At 38.7% G+C, this 15,651-nt stretch overlaps 1 protein-coding gene across 1 annotated transcript in view; it reads right to left on the bottom strand.

Moving 5' to 3' along the window:
• The window catches only part of col14a1a (collagen, type XIV, alpha 1a), a 142,279-nt gene that overhangs the window by 114,161 nt on the left and 12,467 nt on the right, over positions 1-15,651 (bottom strand). The window contains exon 3 of the mRNA XM_062422444.1: positions 5,121-5,237. Within this exon, the coding sequence (XP_062278428.1) occupies positions 5,121-5,237 (117 nt within the window). The remainder of the gene's footprint in view (positions 1-5,120; positions 5,238-15,651) is intronic.

Raw genomic sequence — 15,651 nt, forward strand, 5'->3', positions numbered from 1 at the left:
AGATGTGATTAAAATTCTCTGTTATGAAGCAAGGTCAATGTCAAGCTCAAGGTTGAAATGTTTCTCTTATGGATGTAGATTTGTTTGCGTGTGTGCATGCTCCTCTGTTCTTATCCTTCTGTTTTTTAAAGAGAAAATATGACAAAAAGAGGAAAACAACTCAAACTCTAGCTCTGACCGATTTATTTTTGAATATTTCTATTATTTCTGGCAAGAACGGAAAAGCTTCAGGAAAGGATAACGGTTAGTTTGGGACCAGAGAATAGGACTTGCTTTTCAAGTGAATTGTTGAGCCTCACAAAGACACAAGCGTGTTTGTGCTTGCGTCCTCTCGTCAGCAGTTAATCCCCGTCAGGCCAGCAGGTCACATTATCAACCCATTAAAATTTTGACCCTGCAACCAATCTGGCCATCAATAAGGCATGTGTATGTGTGTGTGTGTGTGTGTGCCTCCTCAGCTCTTCCGTCCCCTGTCCCTGTAGGGTGATGACTAATGACGCCTTCAGGAGAAAGGAGATAAATCCTACAGAAGGGGACGGCAGGTCAGGTGAGGTAGCTGCATGGATCAGTGCTAACACCACATGCACTCAACTGGAACCTCAGTCTGCGCAGGGGAACCAAAATACTGTCAATCAATTGGATATTAGGGCTCAAATTGGAGGGAAGGCATTCATTGGGTCACTATATGAACACTGCTGCTCTGAGACTATGTGTGACAGCTTTCTCAGGGACAAAAACCCTTTTTTCCATCTTTCTATTCCTAGTCCTTCCCTCCTTTGTAAAGATCTCTTTCATGACTGAAACACATTTATTACGCGACATCAGAAAAATGACCTGCAATCACCTTGTCTTTTTAATGGAAAAAAAACTGTCCTCATTATTTTCTATACTTTGCGCCTGAATCATCCTTTCTCATTTCAATTTCAGACCGAAAGGTTTGAAGAACACCCTACACAGAGGAGACGGTTAGTTTAGGTGGGCACAAGGAAAAATATGCCCACCAACCTCAAAGCTGGTTAGTTATATGCTTTCACTCCGTATGCAAAGCTAAACTAATCAACTCCTGGCTCTAACTTCATATTGTGTATGCAGAAATGAGAATGTTTTTCTGTCTTTCCATTTAATTATTTGCAACAAAGTGAACACAAAAATGTTGAACTATTCCTTTAAAGCCGTTGAAAGTCTTACAAACTTTCTTTCCTGGGACCAATGTTCGAAGCTCAAACTACATATTTGTTGATTTGTTTTCCATGATACCCAAAACAGCTTGCTTGTGGAAAGACTCAGATGTGGAAAACTCATTAAAATCATCATACTGTTTAATTAAGTGGATTTTGGAGCTGATGCTTTAGCTGCTTCCAGTTCTGTTGTCATATTCATTTCAAACCTGAATAAATACAAAAAGCTGGATGGATTTTCAGGGCATTCGGCTTAACAGGAATGTTTCATCACAAACGCAGAACAGGCCTGGTACAATCATCAGAAAGCAAACGCAGCTGTGTTGCTTTTCTTTTAGTGGCCAACAAAGTGCATTTAAGGCATCACTAAAAACATTGTATAAATCGCCACAGGTTAAGTCGAAATTAGACACAGGAGCGCAGTTTTCACCAGTCCCAGTTTGTGCCTCTTATGCATCATCATGTCTCACTTAGGTAAGCATCAGTTTCTTTAAATGATAATTAACCAATGTTTTAAAAACACTAAACGCTGTTCTGACAGTATATTCAGAATCCCCAAAGGCTCGCCTAACCATCTGGTTTAAAAACATTATGTCTGCTGCACAGTAAGATTTTTAACTCATTTCCCAAATTGTGACTGTTTCCAATCCAGGTAGCTGACAGGCTGCCATCTTTGTTACAGCCACTTGGGAAATGGGTTAAAAATCTTTCTTATGATTCAGCAGGTGCAATATTTTTTCATCTTTGGTGTACGTTTTTTAAACGACCCTCTGGGTTTTTCAAACATTGCTGATTAATTATCTTATTATCTTATCTATGTGGTTACATGACCAATGGTTATGAAGTTCTAAAAACTCAAACTGAGGAGGCTAAGTTTTCACCAAAGTTTGACCAATTACACAGTAAGGAAATTGAATTTTGCAATCATAATAATTAATACAAATTCAGTAAATCTCCTAATATCTCGCAGTATTTGCAAGAGCTTGCACTTTTGCTAAATTACTGCAACTTTTCCAGAAATCAGCAAACCCTTTGTGATTAGGACCAATAGTCGTATTTCATGTTGTGGCAACTTATGTCATCACAGCTCAAAACACATTCAGGCCAGTGTTCAGGTAGAAGACAAATATCACCTGCCAACAACAATAACTGCCATAGACAGAGAAAACAATTCCCACATGTTCCCGAATGAGGTTTACATCCAGTTAGTCTGAAGAATACAAGTTGATGTGTTGTTCCGACGGCAAAGATGGACATAATCTACCTCATACATAAAAATGAGCACTCTGGAAATAAACTGTATTTATATGTTAATGAATTAATTTAAATGCATGACTGATTTTATTTGGTGCTAATGTTGGGGTGAAAGTTTATTCAATAAAAGGTTTATAAATGGAACTCAAGTACAGTATTTTCTTTTTTATATAAGTTTGAGCCCATGGTCCTCATGTTCAGAAAATACATTTTAAAATTAGCACTGAAATATTGTTGTTTCTGTGATGTGCAGTATCCTTTTTATGGAAGGAAGTTATTACACATGACCCTTCATTGGCAGTAGGTAGCATTATTTTCCTTTGCCTGCAATTTTGCTGCAATAGCAGCACATAAAACATTGCAAACAAAGCCACTGTAAAATCAAACATTTTTGGCCATAATAATCACACACCAAAAAAAATCCTGAAAGTACTGATAAGAGAGAACAATAATAAAAAATAAACACTGTTTAAACCCGCTTTCAGATTTGTTTTTTTGTTGTTGTTTTTTTATTACACTTATTTTTCTTATGAAAAATGAATTTGAATGAATTTAATATATTATCATATATAGATTGTTTGTTTTGTTTTGTATTTTGTTTATAAGGACCATATTTTTGGAAATCAAACGGTTCACAACTAGAAAATGTTGCACAAGCCCAAGTGACCTCACTCAACCTGCTGTCATGGCAACACCTAACTCTGATTGGCTGTCTACATTATATGAAATAGCTGAGAGGGTAAATTACAACTTATTTCCTAAAAGTTAGTAACATGATATGCTATAAGTTGATCTGTATAAAAATGTGGATGGTTACATTTGTGCTGTCTATTGTGTTAGCACTGCGGTAACTTGCACATGCACATTCTCTTTTAATGCTAATGTAAATTTTACAACCTATTTTATCCCTCAGTAGTCACAAATGTCTGAAAAGCAAACACACTTTCCAATACTCAAATTATCTCTCAGATTGGTTGCAGCGACAGTATAACAATAAGCTGCAGTTGCACTCAGTAAAACATTGAACTTCACTTTAAAAAAGAAAGCGTGCGTTGGGTTTGGCTTCATCTCCACTGACATTTAAGAGAGCAAATATAGCCATCTGGCACTGATAACTAAACACGCAAATATGCAACTACACACAGAGAAAATCCACATTATATGAATTTCAGAATTGCTGGCAGGCTATTAAACAGACTTCCACTTATGTGCTTATTTTAATTTAATTCCTGCGCTGTCATGTTGAAAAGAATAAAGCCACTTGACGGAGAAACGCAGGCTAAAGTTGAACACCTTTTTATGCAATAAAACACAGGTACTAATATTGGGGGGGGAAATCTGACAGTGGACAATGTTTTAAGAATGCATAAATGCAAAAAAAAAAGCCAGTTAGTCATTTGTGTTGGCATAAAAACGATTCATCTGCTTCAATCTAAAACCTAAATCCTTATTCAGTTGCACGTTAGTTTCGCCTTTCAAGAAAAAACTCTGAGCAGAAACAGGATATTATGTTGAGCCAAAAGGTTAGCTGCCACTCTGGCAGCCTCTTTTGTGATCTAAAATGGTGTGTTCTGTCTCAACAAAGCGACTTATTCTACTAGTGTTAGCTTCACTGTGCCTGGCGTTCACCTCATCGGACTCAGATGCTTTAGCACGCAGGAGAGTGTAAGTCAGGACTCAGAACAGGTACTATAGAGAGGTTTATTAAACTGCTCAGGCACCCTAGTAGTCATCAGAGTTAATATTGTGTATGGATACAGAAAGACACTGTGGAAGTCCAGTATGCTTTTTTATTGCATTTGCTGAATGCCAGTGAGCTACTGCTGCACTCTCAATCCTGTCTGAGAGGAAGTGGCCATAAATTTCAGTTTTTGTTCTCTTCTCTGCTGTCGGAGGCAGCAAGAAATAGTCAGGCGAGGCGTTTCTCACAAAGGGCTGTTTGCAAGATGCAAGTTTTATGTTACAGAGTGCTTATTTAGTCCTACTTTTTCATTTTTACAACAACTGCAAACGAACTGTCTGCAGTGTTCAGCACAGCATTAATACAGAACAAATGTAGGCAGCGGTGCGGCAATAGTTAAAGAATTGATGTGAGGGAGATGTATGGCTGTGAAGGGAGCAAGGCTGTGATGGTTTGATGAAGGCGACGTCAATGATAATTAGGGTGATTACTGACTGTATTGTGCATGCCCATAAATAGACAAGGTCATGGCCTTTGTCTTTACGCTGATCTACGGCTGACAAGGTGCAGGATAAAAAGCAGGTGTCAGGCATCCATCGTGCCCACAACTCGATACTGTGATAATGCAGTTAAATGCTGAATGAATTACTGGACTGAACTCCATGAGTCAGTGTCGGTCCTACTGTCCTGTGTGTCTATCAGTCCCACTTTTAAATCTGCTGACAGGTCTTATGTACTCAGAAAAAAACACTCTTTGTCTCAAACTTGGCAGAGTAGCAGGACACACTTTGAGTCTACCACATCTCTGAAGAGTGTAAATCCTTCAAAGGAGCCTTGATAAGAAATAAATTACATAATCCTTCAATCCAAGTCATAATGGGATCCTTCTCACAAAATTTCAAAGTGGAGTCCCACTGCTCTTCAGCATAGAAGTATTTTCTCTGCACGTTTGTTCTGTGTTTTTATGGCACTTTTTGGACAGGTTATTTACAACAAGATGATCCTACCTGGAATGCTGTTGTAGAGGAACAGATAGCTGTCAAAGTCTCCTTTAGGCTCCTTCCATGAAACAAGCAGTTTGCTTGCACTCAGCTCTTTGAAACGAAGCCTCCTCGGAGCTGGAACTGAAAAACACATTTAAATCAGATTTGATAGTGCTACCAAAATCACTGAAAATAAATAAATGAATAAAAAATATATTAATTAAAAACTTCCCCGCCACCAATCAACACGTGTTAGCATGACAACTAGTTTGTTACATGAAAACCCAGAAACACCACCCAGACTGTAAAATCTGCCACAAGAAATGACTCAAATGAAGAAATGAATGAATGGAGGGGATGATGAATTTCTGGTTTGAAGTTCCTGTGACTATGAGAGCAGCACATAGAGAGCTCAGCTTCCACTTGCCTGCATGAAAAAGGTTTAAGAAGGCACAGATTTAGACTAAACAGTTTTCAGTCAAATTCTCTTCATGAAATACATTTCAAGGAGAAGTGATATGAGGACGGATAATTTAAATTTCTATTACAGTCCAACGAAGAAATGTAAAGAAAGCAGCTGTTTGAGCCTGTGTGAGCCAATGTCTGTGTGTGTGTGTGTGTGTGTGTGTGTGTGTGTGTGTGTGTGTGTGTGTGTGTGTGTGTGTGTGTGTGTGTGTGTGTGTGTGTGTGTGTGTGTGTGTGTGTGTGTGTGTAGCCTGTGGCTTCTTTAACACAGTTAGACAGCAGATTTTGCAGGATCAGGATGGTGGCAGAAGAGCAGAGAAGTGGAAGAGGATTGTTTTTAAATTTCCCGATAGACAGACCAAAGATGAGAGGACAGCAGCAGCCCAGAGTGAATGAAAGATACGTACTATAAAGCAAAAGAAATACTGTATAAACCATAATGTAGTATTGTGGAATAATACAAATTCACATCAGATGGACACAGAAGTGGCTGACATAACCTTTATGTCTGCGATACATATCACCATTTCCGTATATTCAATGCTAGTTTAAGTACAAAGCATTGAATATGTTCCCACATAGAGGGCCTACATGAAGTCATTTTATTTGTCAGCACTCTTTAAAGACAGTTCAAAATTAACCTGTTGTCTTACAGGATCATTCAACAGTAATGGCTCTTACAGTTATATTGACACACATTTAACTACATTTGGAGTCAGAGCACCACTTGGATTTGTTTAGTATGTAGATGGGGTCACATAAGAATTGTAAGATGGGTATATTACTATTTTTGGTGCATTGTCAATTTAAAAATCTTAAATAGGTTCTATATGCTCTTAAAAATATTATTTTAAAGTATTCCTTTGTAAAATTCACACAGTGGATTCATAGCTCTGTAAAAATTGTTAGTGTCGTGACAATTTAAGACATGAACACAGGTCAGAAAAATGCTGAGAAAGCATTAACGTAAAACATATATTGAGTAACCTCTTCAGTGGACAAATGTCAGAGGGAGAACTTTGCAGCAGCTACTCTGTGCCGTGAGATATCCGGGGAATAATAATGAACTGCAATTTCAAATACCAAAGAATCCCTTTAAGCTGTAATAATCTTTGAGGGAGCCCTCATCTTAACTTCTGAACCAAATAAGCGATTATTTGCCTAAAGACACTGGTGCTGATCTGTCAATTAGTGAGTGCGGACATGTAAAGACTGTACATCAGGCATGAGGGAGAAATTGTGTAGAGACAAAAAAACAAAAGGTGATATGATGTTGACCAACCTGAGGTGTACTGCGCAGGATTTTCACTCGCTGATGAGAACAGACCTCCATCTTTCTCAATGGAAAATCCCATTTAAGCAATAGCATGAGACAATTATATTCTGTAGCTATTGTTTTATTGAATGTGGAGGGGTTAGAAATGCGGCGCTCAGCTTGGTTAATTTCCAAATGTTAAAAGATGATGACCTTAATTGTTATCTTCAATCACTCATCATACGTAATTTTCGTATTTTTTTCTTGGTTGTACAACAAATGATTAGTTGAAACTCAACTGTTTGAATTGTTTTCACTTACACACTACAGTATAACTGAACATCCCAAACCATGATGCCATCTACCAAAAGACAAACCCATTTCCCAAAACTATAAACACTATTTCCCTGTTTTCACACGTGCTCATTTAGAAAGCACTGCCATTCAACATCATTAACTCAAGGCATCACAGCTGGAAGTCAATTAACACATGGTTACTCATTTGGAAACGCTGAGAATCCAAATTGTTCACACACCAATCAGAGCCTCGGGATGGATACATAACAGGCCCGTGGGTCAGTTCAAAGTGAAAGTGTATGAAACCCACGATACCCAAAATAAGTTATTTCCCTTTCCTGATGTCTGAAGGTAAGATTAGGTGTAGATGTAAGATTGCATGGATTTGAGTGGAGAGTTCAGCTTAGATGTGGAAGTTTGAAGTTTGTGAAGATGAGTGCGCAGTTCTGCATTTGTTTTTAGAGTTTTAGGAAATGGAGCATAAATTCAAGAAATGTGTCTTAGCAAACAAGAAAAACTGTAATTAACACCATAGTGTGTGAGCTGAGTGAGTTTTGTTGTTGTGTATGTTATACATAACTGGAGTATACTGTGCTTACTGTTATTAAGGTGAGGAGGAAAGTTAAAACGTTTACATCTTTCCAAACCATATTCCAGCTACGACCCGCTGGGCGCCAAACATCCTTCAAATTTTAGTCATGGTATTACTTCATTCGTCAAAGTCAAGTCACAACTCATAAAGGAGCCAATGAGAGAATCCAGTTTTGATTCAAGGAGGACAACTTCTTGAACTTTTCATCACTAATTTTTCTGAGTCCGCTTGATGGGTTTTCAGAAACAGTGCAGCACTTTGGTTTCACATTTCCCTCACTGCTTTTCTTAAGTAATCACACCACGCCACCTATCAAATACTCAAAATGCGTTGCATGAAACAGCATAATTACACCACACAATAAGAATCTATGAATAATTTAAGTATATGATAGAGCTGGGTGCATTACTACTCCCGTATCCTTTCATGTGTGCTTGATAGTAGGTGAATTGAGTTGGCAGGCAAGGTGCTAATAACCAGGTGAAAATTGCCTTGAATACCTTGATCGTTGCTTTGCATGTCAATGAACACACACACACACACACACACACACACACACACACACACACACACACACACACACACAGACACACACACACACACACTGAATTACAATAAAAATCTTGTCTAAAAAAATTAAAAGCCAACTATAACCCTCGTCAATGCTGTGAAAGCATATCAGAGTCTCTAAGTTGGAGGCAATTCCCAAGACAGCAACTATGATTAATGAATATGGACATAGCTTCGATAGCTGTGGTGTGAACAGGAGCGTCTCAGATACAAATTACCCTTCACAAATGGGCACGTCTGCTCTTGTTTACTGCCGTGCGTTCATAAATACGATCGAAGCTAAACATTTCACACTCCTTCTCTCTGAATTTAAATGCCAAGACACTTTTGTGAAACACTTCACACAATGAAGCGAAATCACACAATAAAAACGTTTAGAAATGCTGTAGTAGAAACCCTGGCTACATGGCTTATATTCTCCCCGAAACTTACTTATACCCATGTATAATGAAACAGTATATTACACAAACAAGAGCAATTTAACTGCTACAACAGCGGAGTCAGAAAGCCGCCAACAGCTCCTGACTGAGCCTTACATAAACTTCTTGCCAGGTAGAAAATGCAAGTCCAGCCATTTGGCAGGACTTTGGCAACTACTGCTTAGCAACAAAATGCAGCTCCAGTAAAAAGACCCGAGTCACTGAAGCCTTAACGAAAAAAATTATAAAGCGTTCTGTGCCAGAAAATTATTGAAAATCCCTTCAAAAACAACATTTAACGTGTTCTTTCTCCATGTAACTGAACTGTAATTCAAACATGCTTTAAAAAGGGGGGCTAACTTTGAGTAATCTCCTGACTCTGTAGGGAGTGTGAACCAGAAAAGTCTTTTAACTGGAGGCCCAGTATGGACTGGAATTATCTGGGTTAGAGTGATGCAGGCACAGCTTGATGCCCCAGTTTGAGAAGGGATGACTCTTCCCGGGATTAGTAGCGGTGAAAGCGAGCAGGGATTCCTGGTAAATGAGTAAATGCTCGCTGTCCAATCTCATGCTTCACTTCATCTTCTCCTCTCTCCATCCCTCCCTTCGTTCCTTGTCTCTGTCTCAACTTCCTCTTACCATCTCGTGTTTTGTCTTGTCATCCTGCTCTGACAGCTTCTCTCTTCTCATCCTCCTTCATCCTCTGATCTACACTATCTCCAACTTTTCATCTTCCATTCATCTCTTTTCAGCTCTTCTCCTCCCTTTGTCTTCTCTGAGCCTTATGGGTTTTCTCAGTTTCCTTTTTCATTCCCAGCTGCCTCTTCTCTGCCCTCCTTCTCACCTCTTTTTTCTATCCTCCTCTTTCTTTTTCATTCACATCATCTTTCTCTTCTCCTCATCCTCTTTTCCCAGTTCATTGTCTCTCCTGCCATTGTCTTCTCTTTTCCACTTCTCCCTCCTGCTTTTTTCCACAATACTTTGATTCATTCTTCCTTTTCATTTTCCCATCCTTTCTTAATTCCATGTTTTCCTGTTCCTCCCTCCAGATTAGCTTACTGACTCCACCACGAGTCTTCAAGCTACAGTTGCTTGACTAATACTCAGGATTTACGGATGACAACTGCTGGCTTGCACTGTCACCGCAAGATAGCTAATGTACATGAGGGATCTGGCGGGGAGTGTGTGTGTGTGTGTGTGTGTGTGTGTGTGTGTGTGTGTGTGTGTGTGTGTGTGTGTGTGTGTGTGTGTGTGTGTGTGTGTGTGTGTGTGTGTGCCTATCCAGTGCCGCAGCACATGTCATATGATGTGGTCTGTGTCTCGTTGGTACAAGAATTACTCTGCTCACCGAGATAGCACTTAACCCAAATCCACTCTTTCTTTCCACCTCTCTGCTTTTTTTTATCTCCTCTGCTGCTCTCATGGAACACTTCTCTATTTTATCACATCTTTTCTTCTTATCCTTGGGTTTAAAATGTCTGTTCCCTCTCCTCCTCCTCCTCCTCCTCCTCCTCCCTGTCCTCCCTGGTCTTCTTTTCTCCCCTCTTCAGCTCTTTTATCCTATCTCCTCCTCTACAGTACTGTCCCCTCGCTCACTCCTGTCCTTTAGTGGCTTAACGCCTTTTTTCTCTTTTTCATTCGCTTACCTGTGTAAGTGAAGCCTTTTCCCTCAACACTTATCTCTCGGCTGCATTGTGCATGCACAACGTGTGCGTGTGTGTGTGAGTGTGAAATCTCTGTTAAGGACCGGCTGAATATTAAGAGCCGGTTGGATGATCCGTCCCCATGTGCAGTCTGGTGAAGGAAGCCGTGATATATGATATCCTGCCAACCAAAAATGTATCAACATTAAATCCTTAACTAGGTCAATTATGCAGACGGTGATTAATTAGATGTGATACTCTAATTGGGACCACAATAAAATTTATATTCTGGAGTTTGGAATAATAACACAGAAACGGGTCTAATTTTGGTCATCATATATTGGTTTTGGCAATGATATCAATAATAATACAACAATACACTATCAACTATTCACAGTAAAGGAATGATTTGCTTTAATGTCGGGAATTACACATATAATAAAAGTACATTCATAAATAGCTTTCCCAGTTACATTGCTATAGCGGATGTAAATGCTGCCTGGCTTGTGCCAGGCAATGTGAATGAATGAATGAAGTGCTACATTAATATATTGCTATCATCAAAGACAGAGGGCCGTGGTATATGAGAGGCATACAAGAAACAGGACTCTGACTGAAGAGAATTTCTACAATACTGATACCACTTTCATGTCTGTCTGTTATATATATAAGGCTGTAGCCAGTTAGCTTAGCATTATGTCTGAAAAGAGGGGGAGACATCAGCTATTTCAAAACAATGTCCGTATTGCTTCAATAAAGCAGTGAGACAATCATCAAAAGGAAGTAAAACAGTAAAATTACTGTATTTCAACTACAGTGTGAGTTTCATAGTCCAAATTTGACCCACGTTACTCTATAAGATATTATAAGTCATTACTGTCGTTGCTCTCACTATGCTTTTACCTCTAAATAAAGGTAACTGAGCTAATCTGTTGACACCTGTCTGACTGTCTGACTGCTCATGTTTCTTTCTCCATTGACATTTTTGTATCATTCTCATATTTCAGCATTTACTTTGGTAAGTGTAATGTTATCTGATAAAAATGACGGCCGAAGCTATTAAAAAATATCCTAAAAATTATCCTTTAAAGCCTATTCTTTAAGAAAGTGGAAACACATCATGCTCAAAAAGCTTTTTACTTTCTCTTTCTCTCAGGTTAATCTCACGGGGATTATATGTGGAAGAAATGATGATCCCCTTTAGTTTAAGATTAGTTGTAGTTGAAACAAGTGACGTGTTCTAACCGCTCCGGCAGCTTCTCTCCGTTGTTTCAAGAAAAAAACGAGGCTTAAGCAGCCAATTCACAACCTTGTACTACCACAATATCTGCTCAGCCTTGAGTCACTTCAGGCTCTGCACACTATCCCACTCTGTGATTTCAGGAAGCACGTCCACGTTTCACAACACTAGTAGCTTATTTCATGCTTTTCAGAGAGCAACTACTTCACCTGACTCCATTCTTATCTATTGTACTGTACACTGTGGCAGCTATACTGTGTTATTTGGCATATTGGATGTAGAGTGAAATGAATGTCCAGAAAAATGTAATAAAGTGCACTTTTACAGTTTGTGTAGTCCTTTTTGTTTCTTTCCACAACCTCACATTTTGAATTACCCTCATCAGCTTGTGTTTCCATTGATTGAAGTTCATTTTGATTTAGTTCTTCCTACAATTGCAGAAAATTATCTACATGCTCTAATAATAACAGCAGGGCAAAATTACAGAGCCTCCTGTGCATCACATATCCAACGATTCAGTGCTACATTTAGTCCAAAGTGGCTGATTATTATGACAAGCTGGATTACCATCAACGGCCGTGGAGTGGCGAGGTCAAGGCAGTCGAGGTTTGGATAATTTAGCGGTTTCTAAATTCAAAACAGGTTGTTCCATCTCATCCTCTCTTTTGTTTATGAATAAATTATTTCTCATCGTCGGCTTCTCTCCTCGTGCATTATTACTGAAATTATTGGCCAACACTTTCACTCATACTAATTCACCAGTATGCCCTCCAACCACACACTCACCACACAAACACACACATGTACCTACACAAACACGCACGCATACACAAAAAGTGAAATGTCTTTGTAAATGCGTTCTCAAGCACATAATCTGTTGTGATGTGTCCTGAAGCACAGTATTGACCCGAGCTGTCAGCCAATCAACCAAATCAATTGCATAATAAATTAAGCACATGGTAAATGCGTGCGCACACACACACACACACACACACACACACACACACACACACACACACACACACACACACACACACACACACACACACACAGGACTATCCACACACATATAGCACCTTTACAATGACTGACTGACTCATCCAGGCAACAGGACTGAGTGTAACATAAATGCTTGAATAACAATAAGGGGTGACAGCTCTTTTTGTTTTCTGAAAATGAGGTCAGAGTTCAGATGCAACTGTGGCAGTTATCCACAGGCAGGCATCTTTCCTCCATCTATCCTGCTTCTGTCACTGCTGCACAGGAAACACTAACACAGTGCCAGGTCACTGCTGAGGGCTGAGCAAAGAACAAAATTTACATTTCTCTTTTTTATAGTTCTCAAGGCCAAAGCAACAGCTAGAGAAAGAAATAAAAAACAATCTACTATGTTGTACACTGCTCAGTTTAAAAGTGGATTTCTATATTACAAACTGTATCACAGGTCACAAAGAGAAGCAAAGATCCAGTGTAGCTGAAACTTTATGGCAACACTGTATTTTACACTCAACTTGTCTATTAAAGTACCTTTATACAATTAATATATACCAGATACCGTTTTTAAGATATACATAAGGCCACCCAGAGTAGTTTTAAAAAAATAATACGAATATTTAGGGAAATACACTCACTCAATATTGACAGGATTTAATTGAGCTTATTGATACTATGCTAATATGGTAAACATTAGAGAGCAGCTTAATTTAGCTCAACTGGGAACAGCTAATGTCTAATGTTCTTCTAATAAACTCGTGATATCTTGTTTGTTTAATATGTAAAAAAACAGCCTGTCCTCACAAGAAAAACAAGACTATAGGTCTAAAATTCAGGCTAGCAAAAAAACCCCATAGTTACATTTATGCCTTGAGGATAGGTCCTAACTACCCAGCTAACCAGGCGCTCCTGTACCTGGCTAACTGAATAGTAAGGCTGCTGTCAGTCAGTGTAGGGACTGTAACAAAAACAAAAAGGCTACTAGCGACTATGGCCGCTAAATGGCATAAAGTAACTATAGGTTATTTATTGCCTGTTTACTTTTAGAGCTATACTGTCGTTGAATATGAGGATGTGTTGAAAAGAGAAGTTATAAAAAGTCACAATGTTGCAGTTTCTTGCTTGGCAACATCAATCTCAGCAAGAAATCAAACCTATTTCTTAAAAATCTGAACTATTTCTTTTTAAAGGTTTGAAAAAGATTTTGGAAAAGTAATCTTTTGACTTGAAGCACAAAAAAGGGTACAGTGATTTTTGACTTCTGTACAATCACTTTCTTCATTATTAGGAGTGTCCTGTAATTGTTCAAGGTTTTTATTGTTTTTAAATCACTTCAGATTTTTCATTTAACTTAAAGCAAATGTTTCACAATTACCCCTTGACACAAGCCATGAGCAACAATACCATCTACAATATCTTTAATATGATGAAATCATGCACCAATAAAGGGATATTATTGAAATTAAAATATCTTAGCTATAACTTGTTGCTGTATATGTGAATGCTGGATCATTTACTAAATTGAGTCATATCTCATGGTGAAAATGCCTTTTTTGACTGGGCCACTCTTTGGTAGTGGGAGTTCCTGATGATATCCAGACATTTGTTTTGTATATACAAACATCCTGCATGGGTAGAACACACACTAATCCTCAAGCTCAAATCCCCTCTGACCAGATGTTACAGCTCACAGGGACAGAAGGGGCAAAATTAATGGCTATCACATGCTCCCTAATGAAGGGATTGAGCAGGGCACACTCCCATAGTGTCTGGGAGGGCATCCATGTTCTGCTGTGATTCACTGGGATCAAATCCCAGCCTAATTTATGCTGTCACAATTCTGTCTCACTCTTCGTTTCTGCGATGAAACGACTGACCTATGGGCTGAAAATTGGAATAAAGTGTTCACAGTGAAAAGGAGTACCAAAAAAAACAAACTAAAGAGAAACAGAGTAGGATGTAGGGAGAGTATATAGGAGAAAGAAAGGGAAAGAAAATAAGGGTAGGGAAAAGAAAACTTTCATTTCAAGGAGATCACTGTTTATTAAGTATTCCACTGGCAAATAAACAGACTAAACACAAAGCAGCCCCACACTGATCCATTTAAAGTCTGATTTAAAGTCAAAATGGACCTGAAACAAACCTCTGGAAACCCCCTGTAATAACATGAATTATTTTAGGGTGGAATTCCTCTTTAATTTAGCTGTAAAAACATATGGATTATTGATTCTGACAATAACTTCTAAGAAAAGTCAATCTATTCAATTTTGTTGTACAGCCTTGCTTTAACCAATACATTCTTTTACTCCGCTTGTTGAACTCCACAGGAATGTGAGCTACACATACACACACACATACACACATACATACATAGGAGGTTCAGCTAAATGTTTAAGCGTCCCTTGGGGTCATTTTGATCTCTATCCAGATAGCTACAGTAGGTCTGACCTTCTGCACTTCTTAGATTGCTATTAGCACACACACACACACACACACACACACACACACACACACACACACACACACACACGCACGCACACACACACACACGCACACACACACATACATACACTACAATCATAGGATTCAGCAAAGGGCTCTTTCATCAGTTTAGTTAAATAAGTTTGTATTTCTCAGTCGTAGCATCCTACAGCTGTAGTCTAAATATTCAACATCTTTCAGCTAAATCACATGATCTCCTGGTCTCGACCCTGTGATCCAGACCAGGGGGTTTAACTCTGAAACCACGTTTTAACACATTTTAGGGCGAGACAGAGGAACATCTGAGTCTAATTCAGAAAATCATGGATCTGTTCTATTTGTAACACAACACGCTAATTAAGATTTAACAAGATGTGACTAATTAAAATACATTATTTAAACAGTATTTCTGTTTTTAACACAAAACAGACAATGTCACACTTTTTATGAGGCTCAGTTTGATTAAATCAGGTTTGCTGAGGTGAGGTTGATTACCAAGCACACTGGAGCGTTATATTTTGTGCAGCACATTGCGCAGCAAATCATCACAGCTTGAAGCGCCACCGTTACAACACATTTATTAAAACCCCTCTGAAGCGT

Source organism: Scomber scombrus, chromosome 7 (assembly GCF_963691925.1).
Source record: "Scomber scombrus chromosome 7, fScoSco1.1, whole genome shotgun sequence".
Lineage (NCBI taxonomy): Eukaryota > Metazoa > Chordata > Actinopteri > Scombriformes > Scombridae > Scomber > Scomber scombrus.